General features: G+C 40.8%; 1 protein-coding gene across 5 annotated transcripts in view; it reads right to left on the bottom strand.

Annotated features, from left to right (window-relative positions):
- LOC148183311 (ceramide transfer protein-like) overlaps positions 1-24,496 on the bottom strand; it is a 274,244-nt gene that overhangs the window by 124,502 nt on the left and 125,246 nt on the right. For all 5 annotated transcript variants that reach the window (XM_088061554.1, XM_088061555.1, XM_088061558.1 and 2 more), the window contains exon 3: positions 17,329-17,445. In XM_088061554.1, the coding sequence (XP_087917680.1) occupies positions 17,329-17,445 (117 nt within the window). The remainder of the gene's footprint in view (positions 1-17,328; positions 17,446-24,496) is intronic.

The following is a 24,496-nucleotide window of genomic DNA, read 5'->3' as shown; positions in this document are numbered from 1 at the left end:
TATATGATATTGAGTTAGCGCTTTTCAAAGTGCTTTTTGTTGTTGGAGGGGTATTGTGGGTTTTTTGGTTATATGGGGTTTTTTACTTATATGGGGTTTTTTTTGTGTTGTTGTTGTGTATGTCCCCATGGTATTGCACCCACAAGGCAATGCTCTGCTTATTTGCATTTTGGCTTGTAATTTTCAGGTATTCTTTAGACATTTCAGAACAGTCCAGGTTACCAATCTGGCTATATGGTGATCAAAAAGTTATTTTAAACTTTAAATACATTTGAAGCTTCAGTCAATTCATATATTTAGCTAATTCAAGGGAAAGATAACAGTAAAGTATCTTAAGTTCACTACCATTTGGAGAGAGGGGTTTAAAATGGTAGTTCAGGACCTCTACTAAGATAATAAAGACTATCTGTTAATGCTCTGACTAGATGAAAGAGACTCCAGCTTTCATGGACACAAAAATTTAAAATTAAGTCCATATATGTATACCATTTCAGACTCAGATAAGCAGCTCCCAACAGAATAACAAGAAAGCTCAGCTAATAACCAAGTTAGCACTAAATGATCTAGCCTTTCCTCATCCAGCTGGACTCCATTCTGACTGTTCTTTAGAAAGAAATATATCAATGATCACAATCACTAAAGAAACTGAACCAAACCCAGGGAGCACAAAGAATTATTTATGGAAAGAAACCAAAATCCAAGACAGGAGAGCTAAAAAGACTAAAGTTAATGGATGACCACCAAAAATTTAACACTTGTGTACATCAGGGAAAAAATATTTTTAAGGTTGATTTGGTTATAGGAAATATTGTACTGCATGAGTACAGGACAGATATCAATCTGCAGATAGTTCTGGACATGAATCAGATTTAGTGGCTTTCAAGCTGAATAAAAAAAAAAAATAAAACGGTGTTGCAACACAGGGTAGTTTACAAGACCCAGAAAATAATGCTGTCTTCTATTCAACATCTGGAAGATCCTCTGTAGGAATGCTGAGTCCAATTTTGGTGCTACTCAGGAACCCAGTTAGTAAGCTTCCCTGGGAAAACGTTTTTGAAGGTTCTGGGGTCCATCAGTGCTGGTCATTTTTAAAATACATCTCTTAAGAACACATGAGCAGGAAATTCAAAAGTGTCATAAGTCAAGCAAGCAAGGCAAAAGGCCAGCTTGGTTGAGCAGGGATCTCCTCCAAGAACCTAGGTGGAAAAGGAAAGTAAAACAGCAAAAGGAGAATCAGAGATAACATTGGTCTGTGGCTTGATGACATCGGTCACCTCACAAACAGGCACACAGACAAAGCAGAGACATTTACTGCTTTCTTCACTTCTCTTATCAATACCAATGATGGCCTCTGGGACCCTCAGAACCCTGAGCTGGAGGACCATGACAGTGAGAATGACAAGCTCCCAGTCAACCCTGAAACTGTGCAGGATCTGCTGCTCCAGCTGGATCCCTATAAGTCTATGGGCCCTGATGGGATTCATACAAGAATGCTCAAAGAGCTGGCTGATGTCATTGCAAAACCTCTCTCAATAAATTTCAAATGGTCTTGGGAATACAGAGAGGTCCCAGTTAACTGGATTCTGGGTAACATTGTCTCAATTTTCAAAAAGGATGAGAGATGACCCTGGTAAGTACTGGCCTGTCAGTCTCACTTCAGTGCCTGGCAAAATTACAAAGAAGGTTATTCTGACAGTTATTGAAAAACACTTGAGAGACAATGCAGTCATTGGTCACAGCCAGCATGAGTTCATGAGGGGAAAGTCCTGCTTAATTAACCTAATTTCCTTTTGTTCTGAGTTGATTCATAATAATACTGTACTCCATATCAATCTGCACCCTTAAAAATTGTTACTGCATCTTCAAGACCTGGCAGCCAGGGGACCTTGGGGGGAGGAGTGTTGCTATGCCTGGGCATTTTTAAAATTTTCATGCACAGGTTTTTCACAGCTTTTTTTGCAGCGTGGTATTTGTACCACTGGCTGCTTGGTCTTTGTTCAGGCAAAGGCTTTTCTTTCTTTTTCAGTATTTTTTTTCCTCAGCTTGGAGAAGCTGCAGTAGCGGTCTTTGAACTGCCTTAAGGGTGAATTCCACATCTGCCTGTCAAAAGCCAGGGACATTGCTTGACAGGAGCAGAGCAGCCCTGCTCCATCCAGAGTCACTGCCAACTGCGCAGAGCCAGGGAGAGGAAACACTGAGTGACTCCAGCCCACCTGCTTCACCTGCTGTCATGGGGTAGCTTTACTTTTAAGACAGCTTGGAAAGAGGGGAAGTTGGAGCTGCTGGTGGCTGATGGGAGTTTTTCCTCCTGACTAATTATCAGTTATTTCCAAGAATTGACAGCAGATCTGACCATTAAAAAGTGAATTCAACTTGTAAACACCCCCTTAAGAAGTACAGACAGAGTTCTCTTGCCCTCTTTAGTTTCTGGCTTTTGACAAGGTAACAAGCTCTGTCCTGGCCTCCTTCCCCCCCTCCAGGCCGACAAGGCCGCAGGGAGGGGCGGGGGGGGGGGGGGGAAGAGAAGCAGAGTCGGTCAGCCGAGCTTAGTTTTCAGTTTCTGCTGCTGGACTGAAACCTGACACCATGAACTCTTGCAGCTTTCTAAAGCTTTTAATTCTTTTACTACTTGGATAAATGAACAGATTACTCCTTTTTCTCAGAAAAGACAGAGAACGAGAGAGACAATCAACATGCAAAAAACATCATAGAACCACTAAAAACAGTGAGAGAAAGAGTTAAGTTTAAATAAGAAAGAGAGAATAAGGAGATGTGTACAGCTGAAATATCTTTTTGTTAAAGCTATAGAGATGGGTAATAGTAGTTTAAAAGACTCCTTTAATTCATTACTAGAGTATGGGAGGAATAGAGTATTCAAAGTGTGGACTTTTTAAAAAAAGAGAGAGTAATTGTGATACTGTGAGTTGCTGGAGGTGGGAAGAGTGAAGATTTTTTTTGAAGCCTTGAAGGGCAAAGCAAAACCTGTTTTCCAGGAAAGCTCACAGAGACAGATGAAGAAGACTTCTGCCTTTGAATAACTCATCCTTAAAATAGTATCCCTAGACTCATTTGACCCATGCACACCTCGGAGTGATGTGGAATGAGAGGAGTGAACTCTAAAAACTCCATAGATCGGCAAAAAGAGACTTCTGTTTCTCTACAAAGAATGAAAGAAAGACTCTAGCAAAAAATGAGACTGTTTTTGACCACCAAAGTTTTAAAGTTTTTTTTGTCTCTATGTTATCATGTGTACAAAAGAATGGTTAAGTGGTGAGAGATAAAAGGGTTTTCTGGAAGTTTATTCTAGTGTTCTTATTCTTGTAGTTTGTTAATAAACTGTTTCTATTCCTTTTAAGTTTTAAGCCTGTTTTGCTCTTGTTCAAATCCATATCTCACAGAAAAAAAATAGTAATTTTTTAGTTACTGGTTTTAAACCACAACACCTGCTATGCCCACTCTGCTGTGCCTTGGGGTGAGGAAGCTCTTAATCTGCTGCTGGAAGCGCCCCATGAGATTCCTGCCTTCCCAAGGGGGATGTGTTGATATATTTTATATATTAGTAAAGGCTTGTCTGCACAAACCAGTCTTTGAAATAAGTTGTGATATTAAAGGCTAAAGTCCTTGAAACCTTCCTGCAGAAGAGAGAGTAAAGCAAAACAATATCCTTGTGTACAGGAGAAAAAATATAAACCTATGTGTATTAGCCAATAGTAACTTGCTTAGCCCGCAGACCCTATAAAACCCTATATAAGTGTGCTAAAGATAGAAATAAACGGCGTTCACATTTACTTCTGTGAAGGGTCGTGAATAGCTGGCGGTCTCTCAAGATCTGGCGCCCAAACAGGGACACCCTGCAGGCAGGGGGACATCGGTGGGTCCATGTGCGGTGGGACGAAGCCTTGGACCGAGGTTGGTGGAGTGGATCCGAGCACAGATAGATGTTGCCTTGGATCGGTACTGGATAGGCGGCCCGCGGATCAAGGGGGGCGAGTCGCTGGGGGAGTCCGAAGGCGGAGGCGTAAGAGAGGGGTCGCTACCCTCCCCCCACCATGGCCGCAGGAAAAATAGATGTGGAGTCTGTGGCAGCTAAAAAACTGCTTCTTGGTATTCTCGTTAAACGAGGCGAAGCAACCCGGGAAAAGGACCTGGATATGCTCATTATATGGGCTAATTGTCATGGGCATTTGCAGTGCCCACACTGCTTTTTGCAGTGCAAGAACGGACTGATATATCGGCTCTGATATGGGAAACGGCAATTATGGAAAAGAGCAAGGACACTCTGTCTCTCGGTCAAACTTGGCAGATTGTAATTGATACCTTAAAAAACAGAAAAGCGAGATATGCTGAGGTTGTGAGCCCTGTAATTCTACCTGCATCACAGCACCAGACACCTTTACCTCCCACAGCTGGGCAAGCACTCCTATCTATGCTGCCCATGGAAAGAGGGAGGGACAGTCAGAGAGAAGAAAATAATGAGAAAGAAATTCCACAGCGAACGCTGAAACAACGAACAGAATCTGTTCAGCAATGGCAGTACGTGATACGTCCTGAACTATTTACTTCACTTCTGGAGTCACTCTTAACACTACAATCTTATCTAAGTTCCAGCTTTACTACCCTGGAAGAAAAGAAGCCAAATTTAGATTGGTTTCCACCCGAACCAGGGGGACATGGGGGAGCACTGACGTATGTGCAAAGAACAAAGGTACCCCCAAGGCAGAGGCAGTGCAGAAAAAGTTCCAAGGCCACGCTGAACAATTACAGGAGCAGTTGAGCAGAAGCAGGTGGCTCAGACAGCTTCAAAGAGAGACAAAATAGGCAAAAAATCACGAACTATATGGTATCTAGTTCGAAATTTGTCACTGTAATTAGAAGTTGATAAGCTGCAATGGTCACCATTGTTAGCACCTGGCCATGAGAGACTTTTCGTGTAACATCGCCCGCTTTTGTAAAATTGTGCCCTTTTTCCTCTATCTGTGAACAACGAGAGAAATTGAAAGAAAAAACTGCATTTGTTAAAGTGAACTTTGTGAGGTTTTTTTTCTTTCTCTCCGTTTTTCCTCTGCGAGAGCATTTGGAGAATGTGAAGAACGATAACAGAAACAGAGAGCAGCAACAGAGCAGGCAGACCACCCCCCTGCTCCCTCTCTAAGAAAAAGCACCGGGATAGTACCCAGTTTGTTAAAAAATGTCATGATTCATTGGTTTTTTACAATGTTTTTATATAACCTTTTAGAGTTAATTTTGTGTTTTAAGTAATTATGAGTTTATGCAGTTGCAGTTTTTAGAGTTTTACTAAAGAAATTATTGTGATTCTTTGAAAGTTTAAAAAAAAAAAAAAGGTATTTAAGGTGAATATTAACAGAAGTTGCCTTGCAATAATTTGTTTTAGAACCTAAGGTTAAAAACTAGTATGATTTACAGCTTCTAAGAAAACCTTCCAATTAATGTTATCTACAAAAGAGATTTGTGGTTTAAAAAATAATTAGTTAAGAGAACTTTACTGTACAAGACAAAGTTAAGTTAAAGTATATATTATCTATTTGCTTGTTTTCTCCACAATTTTAATAAGGTAATTTCAATGTGAGTCCTTTTGTTATATAAAACACATATAACTGCATATATACCAATTTGGATTTTGGATTTTAGTTTAAAAATTGGACTTGATGTTTCTGAAAAGTGCTACAAAAGCTGAATGGCAACTTGACAAATTCTGTGTTGTTGTGGTTTTTCCCTAGAAAAACTGCACTTTAAAATCCTAACCAATTTAAGCATGTACTAGGCAAATTCCTATTATGAATAAGTATTTTTAGTAACATTTGCAGTTATTGTGAGTTATTCTCAAAGCTAGATGACATAGACTTGTGATGTATTTGTTACATTTTTATAATCTTTATAGTGAATCCATGTTATTGTTGTATTGTGTTTAAAGGGTATATATCAAACTTTTAGTTGCTTTTTGTAGTAACAGAATAAGATTGTTATGTTATTATTTAATATAGATTAAGTGTTAATATGTCGCCCTGAAAACTCAGCTTCTGAGCGTGCTAACATAGTTTTCTAAGGACTTTCCCAGGACAGTAAATGTAAACATAGATATGTGAACATTCTTTCTGTTACACGTCTTCTGATGGGCATTTCTCATGGCCAGTGCAGTGAGAAAGTGTTATTCTGACCATCCAATCCCTGGCCATGGTAAGAAGCCTATAAATCCTGGGAGGAAAAATAAACTCTGCTCTTTCTGCACCACACCTCAACCTGTGTCCGTGTGATCTATTGATCTTCAGCGGTAACATTAATAGAATTAAGAATAGTCAAGTTTTATTATGTTTAGGCTTGAATGTTCTTAAATTTTATAACTTGGATATTCTTTTAAGATTAAGTTTTGTTATTTCCTTTTGTCATAAATAATTATTGTTAGGTTTAAATATTGTTAATTTAAATTGTTTTATGTTTTATTGGAGACACTTGTCTAAACTGCAAAGTATAGTTATTTTCCTAGAGAAATGAAGATAGTTACAGCTGAAACAGCTGTGATAGAACACTGATGAACACCTGCTTATGGATAGAAGTGAATACAGTCTGTGACACCCTTGATTTCATCAGGAGTTCTATTGTTTGTTGCAATCTATGCAGTTTTTGGTTTTTATAGCCTTATTATTTTTCAGTGTTTCCAGAATTCCAAGATGTATCATTGCTGAGGATCAGCTGCCATGGGAGAGGCTTCAGATTAAACCAACTGCTGAATGGTTTAATTGGTCTGGTACCTAAGGCTTCTGATCATTTGCTTTGTACAAATGCATTTCAACAGTTTACTGTGCGGTAAGCATCTCATGGCTGCTACTATTGAGAACCTTGTTTTAGAAATATGTTAAAAAGCATCTTTCCAGTTTAAAGCCTAGGCCCTGGCCAAGCCTTGACTTTACCTGGACGGAATGTTTGCCAACAGATCCAGATGTTTTCTGTACCAAATCAGTATTTGAGTCAGTTTTTGACTCAATAATTTGACCCTATTAATATGACAGCTGGATCAATTTTGAAGTGGGCTTGGAGAATCATTTCCAGAGGTGATTATCCAATCCTTCACTGATTTTTTTTTTTTGTTTCTGTTTGTTTGCAAACTATGGGATGCTGGTGCAGTGTTTTAGTAGTTAATGGTAGTTTTATATTACATGTTATTAATAATGTTTATGATTTAACTGATTTTTAACTGCTATAAGTTCTTATTCATTGTGTATATGGTTTTGTGTTAATGTTGATGTGTATAAAAGAACACATCATTTTTTTATTTTTTTTTTTAAAAATGGGGGAAATTGATGCCCTAAAAGCATTTGATTAGTGTAATTCATTAACTTCAAGGGGAGAAGTGTCTGTGTTTTGTTGACAGGTTCAAAAAGGTCACCTGTTCATCTGACCAGACTGTCTGCCTCTGAACACATGAGATCCAGTGAACAGAGAAGTCACCACACAGCCTTGATACTCCAGACATGGATCAGAATTGGACCTGTCAGGACACAGTTGTGTCTGAACACTACACAGACAGTTGCCAACAGAAATTTTATGTTGTTATTATGATGTTATGTCTCTACCAATTTTTTCAGTTATCTTCTGTTTTAAGATTTAGAAGGATGTGAAGAACAACCTGAACATCAAAGCTCTCAGTCACCGATCAGCTGCCAGCTGACATCACGGGAGCAGTGAACCTTCCAAGACTGAATCGTGTTAAATCAGTCTGTTTGTGAGAGAAATTCTGTAGAAGATCTAAGAAAAGTGTAGAGACTCCATCTAACTGTATATAAAGCAAATTGTAGTTGTGTGTTTACCCTTTCAGCAAATTGTTTTCACTCTTAGACTACATATATACCAGAGCACGTGTGTTAAAAGTAGTTAGATAATAGTTTAAGATAAAGAGTTTAGCCTGTATAGTAATTGTTATATTAGTATAAAGTATAAGTGTTCCCCCTTCAAGAGCTAGTGTAAGCATCTTTGAAAGTTCATTTAACATTAAAGTTTTAGCTGTGAGTTTGCAAGTATGGTGTCATTTACATGGAACAAACTGCTTATAGTAATTGTGTTGTGTATAGTCCCAACCAACTGTCTGCTAACTAACATCCAAAAGTGACAGAACATATGGGTCACTCTGGCACATTGAACTGGCCAAAGGTCAATGTGTTTGAGCCTAGCCACACCTAGAGATCCTTTTCGCACCTATCTCATAGGAGTCCCTGAATGGGATCCTCAAGCATTTAAAGGTTTAATTAGTAATGAGACTCAACTGAATCGATTGGCAATGTTGCAAGAGTGCAATCGCACTGTTGGCTTCACATTAAGACAACTTGAAGCCCTCTGGCAAACAAAAATTACCGAAGTTCTTAATATTACCATAGGGCTCCCAGAAGAATTGGACTTGTTAGGTTCCACCAATACCTCAGGTGGATGAATAATGTTTGAACCCCCAACAAAAGCCATTCTAACAAAGTAATGCAGCACTGGGCTGCAGTCAACCCTATAGCTGATCTCGTTACTACCACTGAAAGTAAAGCCTTTATTCGCGGTGCAATCTCACAGGACAATTACCAAAGCGATTACCTAGTTCCATATTCCTAATCTGTGGAGATAGAGCATGGAATGGGATTCCTGCTAATCTACATAGAAACCCTGTTATCTTGGGAAACTTACTTTGTTCCATCCAAGCTTATACCAATTGTGGAATGTAGTTGATAAAATAAAAAACATCAAACAGTCAAAGTGAAGCCTGAATAAATTAAAGCTTAGCAACTCTAAAAAGGTTCGCTTGTTAGACTAAGAAAGAATTGAACTTAACATCCACAATGTTAAGTGAACTTTCAGCCAATGTGAGTAGTGTACGTCATGCAGTATTACAAAATCAAGCTGCAATTGACTTTTTGCTCTTAGCACAAGGACATAGTTGTGAGGAGTTTGAAGGCATGTGCTGTCTGAATCTTACTGATCATTCAGTTTCCATCCATAAGCAACTACAACAGCTACAGGGTGAGTTACATGCCCTGAAAGAAGATAGTGACCCCATTAGAAGTTGGTTCGCCTGCTGGGGTATCACTGGATGGTTGAGGTCTCTTGTGCTAGAAGGGGGACGGACTTTTCTTATATTGTTAATCGGGATGACAGTCTAAGTTGTATGTTATCTTGTCTTCATAAAAGTATAGAATGAGTCACATCCAAAGCCTGGTTTGTGCAAAAAGAGAAAGGGGGAATTGTTGCTATATTTTATATATTAGTAAAGGCCTGTCTGCACAAACCAGTCTTTGAAATAAGTCGTGATATTAAAGGCTAAAGTCCTTGAAACCTTCCTGCAGAAGAGAGAGTAAAGCAAAACAGTATCCTTGTGTACAGGAGAAAAAATGTAAACCTATGTGTATTAGCCAATAGTAACTTGCTTAGCCTGCGGACCCTGTAAAACCCTATATAAGTGTGCTAAAGATAGAAATAAACGGCGTTCGCGTTTACTTCTGTGAAGGGTCGTGAATAAGCTGGCTGTCTCACAAGAGGGATATGATGCCTTCTTGTCCCTTTTGTCCTGCAAAGCCTGAGGTTGTCCCTGCTGGCCCCTGTATCAGGAACGGGTGTTTCTGGCATTTTGGGTCTCTCTGTTCCAGTGGGGTTGGGGGATTTAGCAGTTTGATATCTAGCAGTTATTTACTTATTTTGCCCCCTGCTTGTTGGCTTTCTGTTTGTTAATAAATGGCTATTTGTCCACTTTTATGTATATTAGTATTCGTCTCTGTCTTGGTTTGAGACAAATTTGGAGGAAATGTCCTGCAATGAACATGTCCTCTAATAGAAGGCAGGTTTCAACAACCCCTCCCCCACTCAGGTTTGGAAAGAATTTTCCTTGGAAGAAAGTGAAAAAACCTGTTTATTCAACAAGCTGTGTGCTCACAGGCATGAGAAAGAATGAATAATGTTAAATAATAAAATTTCTTGCTGCAGAGAAGAGCTTGTAGATTCAGAGTCCTTTCTGTAGGTGTGGCTCAGCTCTCTCTGGGATCCAGATCTAGCCTCCGGGCCAGTGCGGGGGGGGGGGGGGGGGGTGGGGGTGGGGGTGGGCAGTGACGTTCTGGTATTTCAGACCGGAGAAAAGGCAAACAGTTCCAGAAGAAGAAGGAGAAGCCACAGTCCCAGGAAAAACTTCTTCCCTCATGAAACAGAGAAATTAAGAATTAAGCATAAAGAAATGCCTGATCAGAAGAGAGGGGGAGCTGACAAGAGGAAGAAAGGAGCGAGACTGCAAGATAAGATAAAGAGCTAAAATACACAAACAAGATGCAAAGAAAAAGGCACCACAGGATAAGGGGATTCCTTGGACCCCTAAGCCGGAAAGAACGGTATCAAAGTCCAAAAGGTGGTCAAAACACTGAAAGGAGCATGCGTGAGAAGACAAGGTGAAAGTTCAGCCAAGGAGAAAATTGCTGACCTCATCTCAGAGACCCCCAGATGACCACCAAACTGACCAAAAACGACCAGTGCATAGCCACAAAGGGGCGTGGAGCTAATTTTAATATGAAGTGAAGACAAGCAGGGGGGTTAGGAAATGAATATGTATTAAGGCATATTGTGCAACCCTAGTTTGTAAAGGATAAAAGAAGAAAGCGAAATCTCAAAAAGTGTGCATGCTTTTCGGAGGAGATATCCCCCATGCACCTCAGCACTGAATAAATTCATATCTACTCATAACTACTCTGCGAGTTATAGAGTTTTTTTTCTATCTGCATATCACTCAGCTAACTAAAAAAATAGCTAAAAAGCAAAGAAAAACTCTCTGTCTCTCTGGAGAAAAAAAGCCGGGAGCTGGAAAAGACAAGTGAGTTATCTGTGTTTTGAACACAGACACTGAAAGAATTTCACTGCTTCCCCCCTCCCTTCAAACTTAAAACTACAGGACTCATGTCTGGGCATAATAGGGGATACAGTCACCCCAGGACAGTCCCTTATCGGTGGAAAGGTATTGTTGGAACCCTTAAAGGAAGACAATTCAATCCAGTCTGTTCTTCTCTAAATTGTTTCAAACCAAGACACCTTTTATGACAAGGTCACCTGTCTAGTTGACCTAGGGAAGCCAGTAGATGTGGGGTATTTTGGATTTGAGCAAAGCTTTTGATACTGTTTTTCACTGTATGCTTCTGGAAAAAATGTCCAGCATAAACCTAGACAAGTCCATAATAGGTTGTGTGAGCAAATGGCTGATGGGCCAGGCTCAAGGAGTTATAGAAAATGGGGTTACATCAGGCTGGAAGCCAGACACCAGCAGGGTTCCTCAGGGCTTACTTTTAGGGCGAGTGTTCTTTATTGTTTTTATAAATGAACTGGACACAAGAATCTACTGAACATTAAGTAAGTTTACTAATGATACTAAATTAGGAGTTGTGGACTCTCTCAAGGGTAGAGGCATTACAGAGAGATCTAGACAGACTAGAGAGCTGTGCAATCACCAAGCATATGAAATTTAACAAGAGCAAGAGCCAGATTCTCCATCTGGGATGTGATAATCCTGGTTATACATACAAATTGGGAAACAAGTGGCTGGAGAGCAACCCCATGGAAAGAGATCTGTGGATTTGGGTTAATGGCAAGTTGAACATGAGTCAACAGTGTGCCTTGGCAGCCAAAAGGGCCAACCAGGTCCTGGGGTGCATCAGGCACAGCATCCCCAGATGGTCAAGAGAGGTGACTGTTCTGCCCTACTCTGCATTGGCATGGCCTCACCTCAAGTACTGTGTGCAGTTTTAGGTGCCTCAATATAAGAAGGATACAAAACTATTAGAGAGCATCCAAAGGACAGCTATGAAGATGGTGAATGATCTAGAGAATGTGGTGGTTTTGCATGGCTTGATTTTTGGTGAGGAGGGAAGAAGCCAGCCATGGAAGTGATTTTCTGTGAGGAGCTGCTAAAAGCTTTTTTCGAAACTGGGAAAACCAATTGCTGGCTGGCTCTGAGAATAGGCACACTGCTAAGCCAATTAGAAAAACTGGTAAAGTCTGTACGATAACATATTTAAGAGAGGAAAAACTGCAGGAAGCTTTTTTCTTTCTAGCCTCGGAGGGGTGGTGAGGGGGCCACCAAGCCCCTTCCCGGTGTGGCAGCTGGGGCCCTTTCCCAGTGTGGCTGATGGGGTCATACCACTGGGGGGGGGGGGGGTATTGAGACCCCGAAGCCATGGGGTTGAGACCATGTGGCTGAGGCCAAGAGCGGCCGCCACCATCCCAGTCCAGGAGTGGCCAAGCAGCTGAGATCGTGAGGCCAGGATGGGTAGCCGGGACGGCACCATGCAGCCCCTGCTGTCTCAGCATGGCTCGCAATGAACTTTATTTGCGTAGCCGCTTTTAGCCAGCCATGCTGCGGACAGAAGGGCAGAAGAGGCGTCAGCAGCTTTTCCTTTTTGGCGTCCCGCATGAGGAGAGGTGCTGAGTGGAGCTGACGACCAGTGCAGTCCGGCCCGGTGCCGGCGGGAACCACGTGACCAGCAGCAATAGGCACGGTGAGCAGCTCCCCGATGCAGATCCCGGACAGAATCAACTTTTCAGTGCTGCAGAACTCTATAAAAACTTTTCAATTGATAAAACTTGAGAACAAACAAACTTACAGATACCAATTCTCTCTCAAATCAGAGAAAAGGAAAAAACCCACGACAGAGAGCAACTTATGTGACAGCAATGAAAGATAGTAGGGTCTTTGCATACATCCTCCTTATACATACACCTTCTCTCCCTTTCCACAGTCTCTGATGGGCAGTGTGTTTTGTCCTAAGGTAAGAACACCAGGTGGGTATTGCAGGAAGAACTGCTCACATAATTAATGCATTGCAGAGATGGGAGAACTGAGATGGTTGAGATTGTCTTTGGTGCACATCAGCCTGTATAAGGGTATAATATGCTGCTGGAGACTGGACCAACTGGACAAATTGGTCTCCTGAGACTGCAGGCAGCAATCCCCTCCCTGCATGTCTGCCAGGTATGTCCACCCCAAAGACTGGGAGCACTCACTTTTCACTTTTGTACAGGTGAGTAAAAAGTTGCTAAGATCCAGTTGATGTCAGATGAAGTTAAAAGTCTCAAAAAGTTCACAGCAACAATGGCTTGGTCTTGAAACCATGTTAACAAGGTGCCAGAGCAATGGAGCAGTGAAGAGTCCCCAAGAACAGAATACTATAAATCCTTACTTCATTGACAACTAATTGTTCAAATAGATTTAAGCAGAAACTTTAACAGAGTATAAAGTCAAATAATAACTTGGTCATAGCTGACAGGATGGAAATATAACCTAGAGTTACCTTATATTATTATAATGTTAAAAAACACACCCCCAGGGAAATTCATATATGTAAATGGTACTATTATGAACTGGACCAAGACCACCACATGCATACTAAATTTTTTTGTTATATAATCATGAGTGACTGTAGCATTCCACAGCTGCAGGATCATGTCCAGGGAGGCTACAGTTACTGGTGACCGACATGGGACTCAACGAGATGGGCTTCTGCTTGGTTAATCTCAGGAAGCCATTTATTCAACACAGGAACAAACAGCTTAAATCCAGAGACAGAGCCCAGAACAGAGGCAGGGTGGTGGGTTTTATGGGACAGAACTAGGGTGGAGTTTAAGGTCGGGGTCTAATAGGGACATAGCAAGGGAGAAACCCTCGGGGCACAAACCAATCAGAACACCCTGGACTGCCACCCCACGAGAGTCTGGGGCGGGGCAACTCTTCCCAGGCTCACAGGGCCCATCCCCCAAGGCAAAGGGGTGGAATCCACTCTTCCCAGGCTTTAAAGCCATGCTTCTCACTTTAACAATGCTTATCTGAAACTAAATCTTTGCCTCCCTGTACAGAGGCACCTCACAAGTGACCTGTTTCTGTATCATTCTTTGTTACCTTTTTGTATAAAAGATTCTGCCTGTTTCCTAAAAGGTGTGCCAGCTCTGTTAGATGCCTGGCACCCTATTCTGCACAACTGTAATAAAATTGAATATCTCAACTCAGTGTGTTGATTGGCTCCTTCACACTGAGTAGAAGAACCCTGCTTTAGGGACAACACAGTCAAATACCGAGATAAAGTCCTAAAGCTGTTCCATAGGTGATTTCTTGGTTTCTAATTGTGAATTCTGCAAGGCCAAAAACTGCAACCCTGTACATTTCTAGATGAAAAGCCTTATATTACAACCCTTTAGTCATAGACTATTGACCAAATCTGAGACTAAGTGGACTGAGCCACACCTAGACTTTTCTGAGAAGTTTAGAAAGCAGGGGGGTCTCACTTAAGCTTGTGACTCAACAGGAGGGACCACAACCTGATGACACTATAATCCACTGCAATAAACAATAGAGTTGTTCTTTAGATACTGTATTAGCAATAAATCTGATCATAATAATCCACATAATCACTGTGTCTTACTTCTTGAGCTTTCTCTCAACTACTTTGTGATACTTATGAGGAACAGTTGAGGTCACTTAGCTTTTCAGCTTGGAGAAAAGAAGGCTGAGGAGTGACATCATCACAGTCTACAACTTCCTCAAGAAGGGCAGTGGAGGGAGAGGTGCTGATCTCCTCTCTCTGGTGACCAGTGATAGGACACAAGAAATGGTATGAAACTGCATCAAGGGAAGTTCAGATTGGACAGTAACAAAAGGTTCTTTGCTGAGAGGATGGGTGGTCACTGGAACAGGCTCCCTAGGAAAGTGGTCACAGCACCAAGCCTGTCAAGAGTTCAAGGACCATCTGGATGACTTAGTCATATGATTTAGTGATAGGTAGCCCTGCAAGGAGCAGGGAGTTGGACTCAGTCCTTATGGGTTTCTTCCAACTTGAGATATTCTGTTATTCTACCTGTATAACTGTGTCAGGACATCCCCCCTACCACAGAAGAGCTTATCTATTCTGTCCATCAGCTGAGGCAATAGCTCCAGGCATTCTCCCCGCTCACATTAATTGATCAGATAACCCAGGCCAGCTTGTCTGACTAGTAAGTTGTCTCTGGCTAGTGAGTTATTTCTTTGGAGCCAGGGGTGGAATTTCCAGTTGTCAATAAACAACTTGCCTTGAGAACAAAATGTGGAGAGATAAGCTGGAATTCCTGACAGACACTTCACTTTATAAATGATAAAAGCTACACAAACTTCCATGGAGGCAGAAGTCTCCTACACACACCCTGGAAATGCGTGGGACTTCTCCCTGAAGTCTGGACGCAAATGTCATGGATACTTTCCTAGGAATTGAGGGAAAGGATTCTATGTGCACTCCGTCATCAATTCGGTGGTAATTTACATTGATTCTTAATCTATACTATTTTTTCGCTAGCTGTAATATAGGTACCTATTATCTTGCACTGCTTTTTTTAATCTACTCGTAGTTCTTTTGTTTGTCCTTTGTAGTAAGTAAGCCTGTTAAATTCTTATATCTGTTTTTTCCTTGAGCTTATTCAATAAATAATTCATGTTGTAATAGACCAAATCAATCATTATTAAGAACTTGTGAGCAGGAGTGGTTTTGGGGTGCTGGCTGCCTCAATAAAACTGCTGCCTACTGCCAGAAACCTAGACAAAGGCAGGGGCCATCCAAACTGTTATAAATACATATTATAATATTGGCTTTTCGCAAGTATTAAGATGAATGTTATATGTATAATGTTAAAATAGCTTTGCTGTGTGAATGTAGTTTTTCTTCTCCTGCTATTAGCAAAAATTTAGGCATAAGTGGTAATAGTTGATATAGTATGCTTGAACTGCCTGCCCAGTTAGGATAACATTCAATGAACAGATGGGGACCTGGCTGCTATCAACACTCACCATCTGTGGAAAGGAATCAAAGCCCAAATTAAAAGGTGAAAAGAAGAGGATTAAAACTACAAACCAAGAAGCACGCATGCTCTAAAAAGGCAGATGTAAGGAGTGGCCATGCAAAACAGTTCCTGGAAAATGTAAACTAGTTAATAGAAAAGTTTGAATATGCATAAAGTCTATGAATATGCATCAAAGTGATGCAATAGAAATGGTATATAAAGGGTGTTCCCAAAACACCAGGTATGCTCTTGGCAGACCGCCAAGCACCCAGCCGTTAATCTTTGCTTTATTATCTGTCTCTTATTGTCTTTATTAAACTTTTAAATTTTACCAGGAGAGTGAACCTCATTTTTCACAAAACTCTCCCTTCTCATTCGTAACAATAACCCAGATACAAATGTTTCATTTTGCTATGTATTGTACTTACACTCAACACCTTGGAGCAGTGCCTGTCTTTCATCTGAAAACATAACAGATGTTTTGTGCGTTACATATTTTAAAAATATCTGACCTTCAAGCCCTTTAGGCAAAATGAAAGTAACAGAGTTCATAGGAAGAGATAAGGCATAGATCAGGAAAACTGAATGAAAATCCTGATGAACAATAGGGCCTTAAAAGACAAGGAGACAAAAGCTAGTAATCAGATACAGTTAAAGCACCTAAGTGAACAAAGAGATGAGTCTAAAAACCAAATATAAACCTAGTAGAATGGACTCTAGGACTAAGAAGTACGACTAAGAAGTTTAACATTTGTGGCATCTAGATGAGAGGGATGATGAGTTTGTCTTTACAAACAAACTGTGGGTCTGCTGATAAGATGCAACTATCACTGAGAGAAAACAGAAACAATGGGATGGATTCCATTGAAAGAGGCACTGAAAGAGCACCATGAATTCCAAAAAAGAATTAATAAAGGATTATGCATTGGGGGGCGGGGGGGGGGAAGGTATCCCAGGTATCAGGTGTTCAGAGAAGTCTGTACCTCTCAAGTACCTCAGCCTATGGGGAAAGAGAGAAGGGACAAGCGGCCGGGAATTAGGATTAAAGGGAGGCTGCATCCTCCAAAAATTTGAAAGACACCAGGGGAATGCCCCATGACCTCTCCCTTTATTCAAATAAAGTAAAAGGACTCCTCTGTTTCCTTTTGGACATAAACCTCTGGTGTTTGTAGATTAATTTTCCTGACATAGATAACCAATTCAATAATCAGTGAGAGAGGATAGCCAAAACAATTAAAATACTCAAACAATGCAAGTTTTTTTTCTTTTTCAAGCTAGAGAGCTCAGGAAAGGTTCAGTTATCAGCTCACAGTTCTCTAAACTCTTGTATATCAAGGATAAGCAAATCAATTCCTCTGGAACATAATTAACATCATGGCTTCAATCTTGCAACATTTATCTTTCAGAAATACCTTGAGCACTTTAATGACTGTACACCAAAGCTTAAAAGTCTCTGCAAGCACCACTAGATCTAATGAGGGACTGAAAAAGGAAATCAGAAAAAACACATACCTTGTGTTGTTCTATTGCATCTACCCACTGTTGTCTGTGGTCTGGGTCCTGAGCTCGGAGGTACCAAACACTGTCATTTACACTGATATCAAACCTGCATTCGTCAAAGTCATGAGGCTGTGAAAGAATGTAAAAATAGCTAAAATTATCATCATGATCAACAATATCTCACACACTAGAAATACTGCAATTAGAAAAACTGATCAATATTGCCTTGAATTCATCCTAGATTTTAAATTTGGTTGCATGTAGCTGTGTTGATATATTTTATATATTAGTAAAGGCCTGTCTGCACAAACCAGTCTTTGAAATAAGTTGTGATATTAAAGGCTAAAGTCCTTGAAACCTTCCTGCAGAAGAGAGAGTAAAGCAAAACAATATCCTTGTGTGTAAGAGAAAAAATGTAAACCTGTGTGCATTAGCCAATAGTAACTTGCTTAGCCCGCGGACCCTGTAAAACCCTATATAAGTGTGCTAAAGATAGAAATAAACGGCGTTCACATTTACTTCTGTGAAGGGTTGTGGATAGCTGGCGGTCTCTCAATATAGCTGTCTCAAATAGTGAACATAATACACTTGCATAATAAAAAATGCCTATCTTTTGAAACAGAAAAGCCAGTTTAGTACAGTCTTAACAAAACTGTCACAAAAAAGTTCCACACAAACAGTGATCAAACATTCCAAACGAAACCTTTAGCAAAATAACTACTGGAAACAGTCAGGAAAATATGTTTTTTTAAATTTCCAAGTAGGAGAGAGAAATTAAGGTTATTGCTATCAATATAAATTTTCGATGGAAGAAACACATACATCATAGCAAAAAGCACCAGTATAGAGACATAAAAGCAGAATATATCAAAATTACAAGGAAGTCAGGAAACTAAAGGAAGCTGTGGCACCCTCTGCTTCAACTACCTTAACTAAGAGGACTGTCAGATAATTGGGAGCAACATGCAATCCCTTCCCATAGGACCACTCAAATGCATCTACCTTTCAATTCATATGCCTCAAATAGTAAAATGCTTTTAATAGCATTACAGTGAAGCTAGTAATGAAAGTAAAAAGGAACAAAACAAGGATCTATTTTGCCCTGTGACACTGTCAGTTCAAAGTTACTCCCTAGCAAACATCCAACACAGAAAATCGTTTTTTTTCCACTTCATTGAAAACTATTCTCAACAAAACATAACACAGGTAGAGTTGAACACTTTTTTGAATTTGAATACAAAGAAATGTTACACAGAGAAGCACACAGGGACATAACAGATTCTAAGATTAAGGCAAACAATGCAATCTGAAAGGCAATAAATATTGATTCCAGATGCCAAAGACAAGTCTATACCTGTTAATATCCTTTACTGCTCTGTGAAAACATTCATCTTGCAGACAAGTAAAGCACTGTGGATCACTTGTAAAACACTACACAAAAGAAAACCTAGAAACAAATCTCATTTGTTGTGTTCTGTGCAACAATTTGGTGTCCATAAGAATTATTTTCTAAGGATCTGAAAATCAGAAGCTACTTACATATAATAGACAATGTTTCTTGTTTAAATATACTAGAGGAAAAAAAACTACAACAGAAGCCAACATTAAAAAAAAAAAAAAAAAGAGCTAGGAAGACTTCAACAAAAGTACTTGAAGCATCACTTTTTTTTTTAAAATACCTTCACTTATTTGGTCAGGCATCTTAACCTAAGGTGAATTTAAATAAATTTAAATTAAAAAAATAAAAATAAAATCCATCAACCGAGAAAGCTAGCAATTGCCTTAATACCTGACCATCTCAACTTAATTCAACTTCATCCTACCCACAAAATAGCAAGGCCATCAATGTTAGGACAAAGCACAGAGACATAATTTGTATTAACATATTTCCAAACTCAGCATACTAAAGAGATAAGTGGCGCAGCTGACAAACTCTATATCCCACACAGAAGCTTGCCATTTAATAGCTACTATAGTTATAGCACACAATATAAAACTGCTGTTGTCTCAAGCCCCACACTGGGCACCAAAAAAGACTGTGGTAGCTTGACCCTGGCTGGACGCTAGGTGTCCATCAAAGCCACTCTGTGAATCCCACTCCAGAACAGGGTAAAGGAAATATGAGAAGCTTGTGAGTTAAGAGAAGGGAGAGATCACTCACCAATTACCGTCACACTCAAAATAGACTCGGGAAAATTAACTGAATTTATTACCAGTCAAATCAGAGTAAGGCCAGGAGAAGTAAATCCAAATCTTAAACACACCTTCCCCCACACCTCCCTCCTTCCCAGGCTTAACTTCATTCCTGATTCTTTACTGCCTGCCCCAGTGGTACAGGGTTAGGGGTTACAGTCAGTCAATCAGCTGTTGTCTCTGCTGTTCCTTCCTCCTCATGGAGAGGACTCCTCACACACTTCCCCAGCTCTAGCATGGGATCCCACCCACAGGAGACATTCCTTCACCGTCTCCAATGTGAGTCCTTCCCATGACCTGCAGATCTTCACAAACTGCTCCAGTGTGGGTCCCTTCTACAGGGTGTGATAAATAACATAGAGAATAGAAATTTTCAGTTCCCCTGATGTTGCTGGATAGAGCTTAAAGACTAACTAGCAGAAAACATAAAAGAATGTAAAAGTATGCAGATAGGATAATAAACATGTAATAAATAGAGACCCTTTTGTTCGCCTAAACATGTAAGATACGATGCTTTGCAAAACTATGTGTAATAGGGATGAGGTTGAAGGCTGCTGCTGACGTCTGTATAATTATGAGAACAGCCTTGCAAGCTCTCTTGAATTCCAGAAAGTTAAGCCACTCAGATAAGCCTTAAAAGGAGAACAGTGAGGAAAGGTCAAAAGAGGAAGACTCCTGATCTTCATCCTGCGACCACCAGAAGGCAGAAAGCGACCACCAATGACCGGAGGCACATGCGCAGAGACACCCGAGAAAGGACACGTAACCCGGAAGTCGGACCATTTAAAAGGGAGAACACGGAAATCGGAAGCGCGGCAGCCAAAGGAGCAGAGACTCCCCTGCCGCCCAGCGCTGATTTTTTGCTTATTGCTTGCTTGCTGTAATTAATAAAATTTTTACCATATCACTCTCTTGAGTGCGTTCATAACAATTTGGTGCCCGTGACTCGGATGCAATCTGTAGGACAGATTCTCGGCACTACCGGGGGGGGGCGCCCCGCTATTATTTAGCGGCCCAGCGGGGGGCCGGTTTCTGCCTCGATTGCACCGACTGAACCTAAAATTAAAGCAATAAGCAAAAGGGAGACCGGTCGACCCCTTAAAATCTGTGCACAGAGTCCGGACGAAGACGCGGGACGTGGGACGCGTGAGTATAACGGGGAACCGTTCGGTCGGGGTCGGGATCCCGGAGTGCGGCGACGTGGTGTGTGTGTGAGAGGGGAACTGGCAGCCAGATTCCCCAAGTGAGAGCGGACCCTTCATTAGTGCGTCTCCCATTAGCCCGCGAGGGCGTGGGCCACGAACAAGGGGAAGCGAAAGAGACTGTGTGATTTGGAAGGCACTCCGGAAGAATGGGGCAGGGGAAAAGCAAGCCCCCTGTATCTATTAAACTCCCACCGGTACCTAGAGATAGTCCGTTAGGTCATATGTTAGAAAATTGGCAGTATTTCCCGGGAACAGAAAATAAAGATAAGGCGAAAATGATTCATTATTGTGTAGAAGTATGGGGAGGAAAGGAAATTTCAAAGAAGGTATTTTGGCCTATATTTGGATCAACCGAAGATTGGGTTAGACAAAAGTTAAATTCCTGGGTAAACACAAAGATCCCCTTTAGTTCAGAGGAAAGTGCTTATGCAGAGATCTGGGTAGTAAATCCCGAGGTTTTTATATTTAAGCTGACAGAGAATTCGGAGGAGGGGAAGGGAAAGAAAAAGAAACCTCGGAAAGAAAATACTTTGATAATTCCCCCTCCATTTGTACCACCACCTCCTCCACGGGTCCCTCCCCCTCCGAACCCCGAGGAGGAGGATTTAAACATGCCAGATGTGGGACCTGTTACCAGGAGTAGATCCAGAAAGAAACAAGAGAATCTATTCCCATTAAGGGAAATGCCAATGGGTGGTCCCCAAGCTGGAATAGGGTTTATATCTGTCCCTCTCAGTTCGGGGGATGTCAGAGAGTTCAAAAAGGAAATGGGGCATTTGCTGGAAGACCCATTGGGGGTTGCAGAAAGAGTGGATCAATTCTTAGGACCCAATATGTATACATGGGAGGAATTACAATCTATTTTAAATATTTTATTTACGGCAGAAGAGAAAAACATGATTAGAAGGGAAGGAATGCGCATTTGGGATGCTCAGCATGTCCAGGGACCACTGGCAGATGTAAAATGGCCCCTCCAAAATCCCCATTGGGATCATCAAAATCCAGCGCACAGAGTACATATGCAGGATTTGAGGACTATTATAATTCAAGGGATTAGGGAAGCAGTCCCGAGGGGTCATAATATCAATAAAGCTTTTAATGAGAGACAGAAGAAAGATGAAACTCCTACAGAATGGTTAGAAAGGCTAAGAAAGAATTTTCAACTATATTCAGGAATGGATCCAGACACCCAATTGGGGCAGGCATTGCTTAAAGCACAATTTGTGGCAAAGGCCTGGGAGGATATTCGGAGGAAGATAGAAAAATTGGATGGGAGGCAAGACAGAGGTTTGGATGAGCTTTTGCGGGAGGCACAAAAAGTGTATGTTAGGAGAGAAGAGGAGGCTCAGAAGTGGCAAATTAAGATGATGGTGGCTGCTATGAGAGAAAGTAGAGATCAAACCTGGAAAGGGAAACAACAGAGACCAATCAGAGATTCAAAGGAAAGACAGAACACTAAAGTTTGTTTTTACTGTGGAAAGAAAGGACACTTTAAGAAAGAATGTAGGGTAAGAATCCAGGATGAAAAGATGTTTAAAGAAGATTAGTAGGGGTCAGGGGCTCTTTATTATGGGGACCCGAGAACATCAGAAAGAGCCCTTGATAAAGTTAAAAGTGGGTCCCCAGCACCAAGAAATAACATTCTTGGTAGATACTGGAGCTGAGAGATCAACAATTCAGTTTTTACCTAAAGGATGTAGTATATCCAAAGAAACTACTATGGTAGTAGGGGCAAAGGGGGAACCCTTTGAAGTGGGGGTTATTAAAAATGTGATGATAGAATCAGAGTCAAAAATTGAGTTGAGGAATTTTTTTGTTAGTACCAGAAGTATTAGGAATAAAGTGGGAACAACACACCCCTTGGCACCCTCAAAGTTCAGGGAAAGTGGAAAGGTGGAAAGGATGAATGGAGAAATAAAGAAGCAACATACTAAGCTAGTAATGGAAACAAAACTATCATGGGTCAAGTGTATTCCACTGGCCCTTCTGAATATTCGAACCCAGCCAAGGGCAGATTTGGGAATTTCCCCTTTTGAGATGCTATACGGTATGCCCTATAATATAGAAGAAATTCAAACACATCCAAATGTGAGTGATCAATACCTCAATGAGTATTTGATAAAATTAATGAAGTTTAAAAAGGCATTGTGGGAAAAAGGGATGCTAGCTCAAAGACCACCATTGGATTTTATATTGCACCAGGTACAACCTGGAGAGTGGGTGCTGATAAGAAGTTGGAAAGAAAATCCCCTAACACCGAAGTGGGAGGGGCCGTATCAAGTCCTACTAACAACTGACTCTGCAGTTCGAACAGCGGAAAAAAGGCTGGACACATGCGAGTTGAATAAAAGGACCTGTGAAACCACTAAAATCTAATAACTGAGAAGTGGGTAGCCCGGCTGGGACTTGAGACTTAAGATATCCTGAACAAAATAACATCCCAGAACTATTAATTTGCTTAGAAACTTATGAATAATAAATTCCATAAAGGCTTTTATATAGAATATAAGATACCTCCATCTAGTGGTGAGGAAATATATAATAGAGGTGTTAAAATAGGCTGTACGTTATGCCAAAATTGTTACCCTTTTGTCTGTTTTAAATGTATAATATGTAAAGAACTCTGGTGGACCCACTGTCATAGAGGCTACCCACCAAGAGGCGTGTGTAGCTCTTGCTACACTGCCCAGAGGGATCTCACTGATTGGGCTCTAGTAACTAGAATACAAGCAGGAGAATTTGAAAAGGGATCAGAGAAGTGGTGGGCCATCTACTCAAAAGGGGTCAATCCCTTGTATTATTGTTATCATCCAAACGAACCTACGCCTTTTGTAGCAAATGTAGTAGCTGGGTTGTGCAGACGGTGGCTCCAGAAATTAGGGTGTTATACCCCTTTAATAAAGCATAAAAGTTGGGAAAAATACATACAAAGAATTAATAAAAGAGGGAATAATTCCCCTCCTGAAGAGTACTCTTGCTGTCGAGAAGATGGTACACCCCGTGTCCCGAGGCAACCGGGTCGACGAGGGAGGCAGAGGAGTAAAAAAACCGTGGAGGGAAGCATTCCAATATACATAGGACCAAAGGATCATGGTTCTGGAAATGCCACAAGAGTGGGAATGAGACAACCCGGCGAAGTAATTTCTGGGGAATCCAAATTGACACCTCAAAAAGGAAAAGCCTCTATTATAGTAGGGGAAGCCAATTCTCATTAAAGAAGTCAGTAACAGTTATAATCTTAATTAGCACATTTAATATTAGTACAAGCAAGACTCCCGAGCCCTTCAATTGGTCCTTAATCCGATGGGAAGACCAGGTCGTTATCCAATCACAGATCACCTCTGAAGCCCCTAGCTTTCAAGTTACACTAGACTCTCTCATTGAGTGGAAGGGTACTAGTTATAAACCGCCTGGGTATAAGGTACTATATATGTGCCCAGCTTCTAATCCAGGCAGAGGATATTGTAATTACCCTGTAATTACTATAGCAGGACCGCTAATTTTACTAATCTTAGGACTTATGTTTGGACCTTGTATTTTTAACAAAATCATTAGCATTGTGAGAAGCAGGTTAGAAGCAGCTCACCTTATGCTAATACGAGCCAAATATGAAGCCTTAAATGGGGAAGAGACAGAAGATTATTTAGAGTTAAGTAAAAGAGAACTACAAAGATTTAACGAACAAAAGTAAGCAATAGAAAAAGGGGAGAATTGTAATAAATAGAGACCCTTTTGTTCGCCTAAACATGTAAGATACGATGCTTTGCAAAACTATGCTTTGT

Source organism: Pseudopodoces humilis, chromosome 12 (assembly GCF_049639895.1).
Source record: "Pseudopodoces humilis isolate 2021_Gansu_Grassland_sample_001 chromosome 12, ASM4963989v1, whole genome shotgun sequence".
Lineage (NCBI taxonomy): Eukaryota > Metazoa > Chordata > Aves > Passeriformes > Paridae > Pseudopodoces > Pseudopodoces humilis.
The sequence above is the reverse complement of the archived record's forward strand: the minus strand, read 5'-3'. Positions and strand labels throughout refer to the sequence as shown.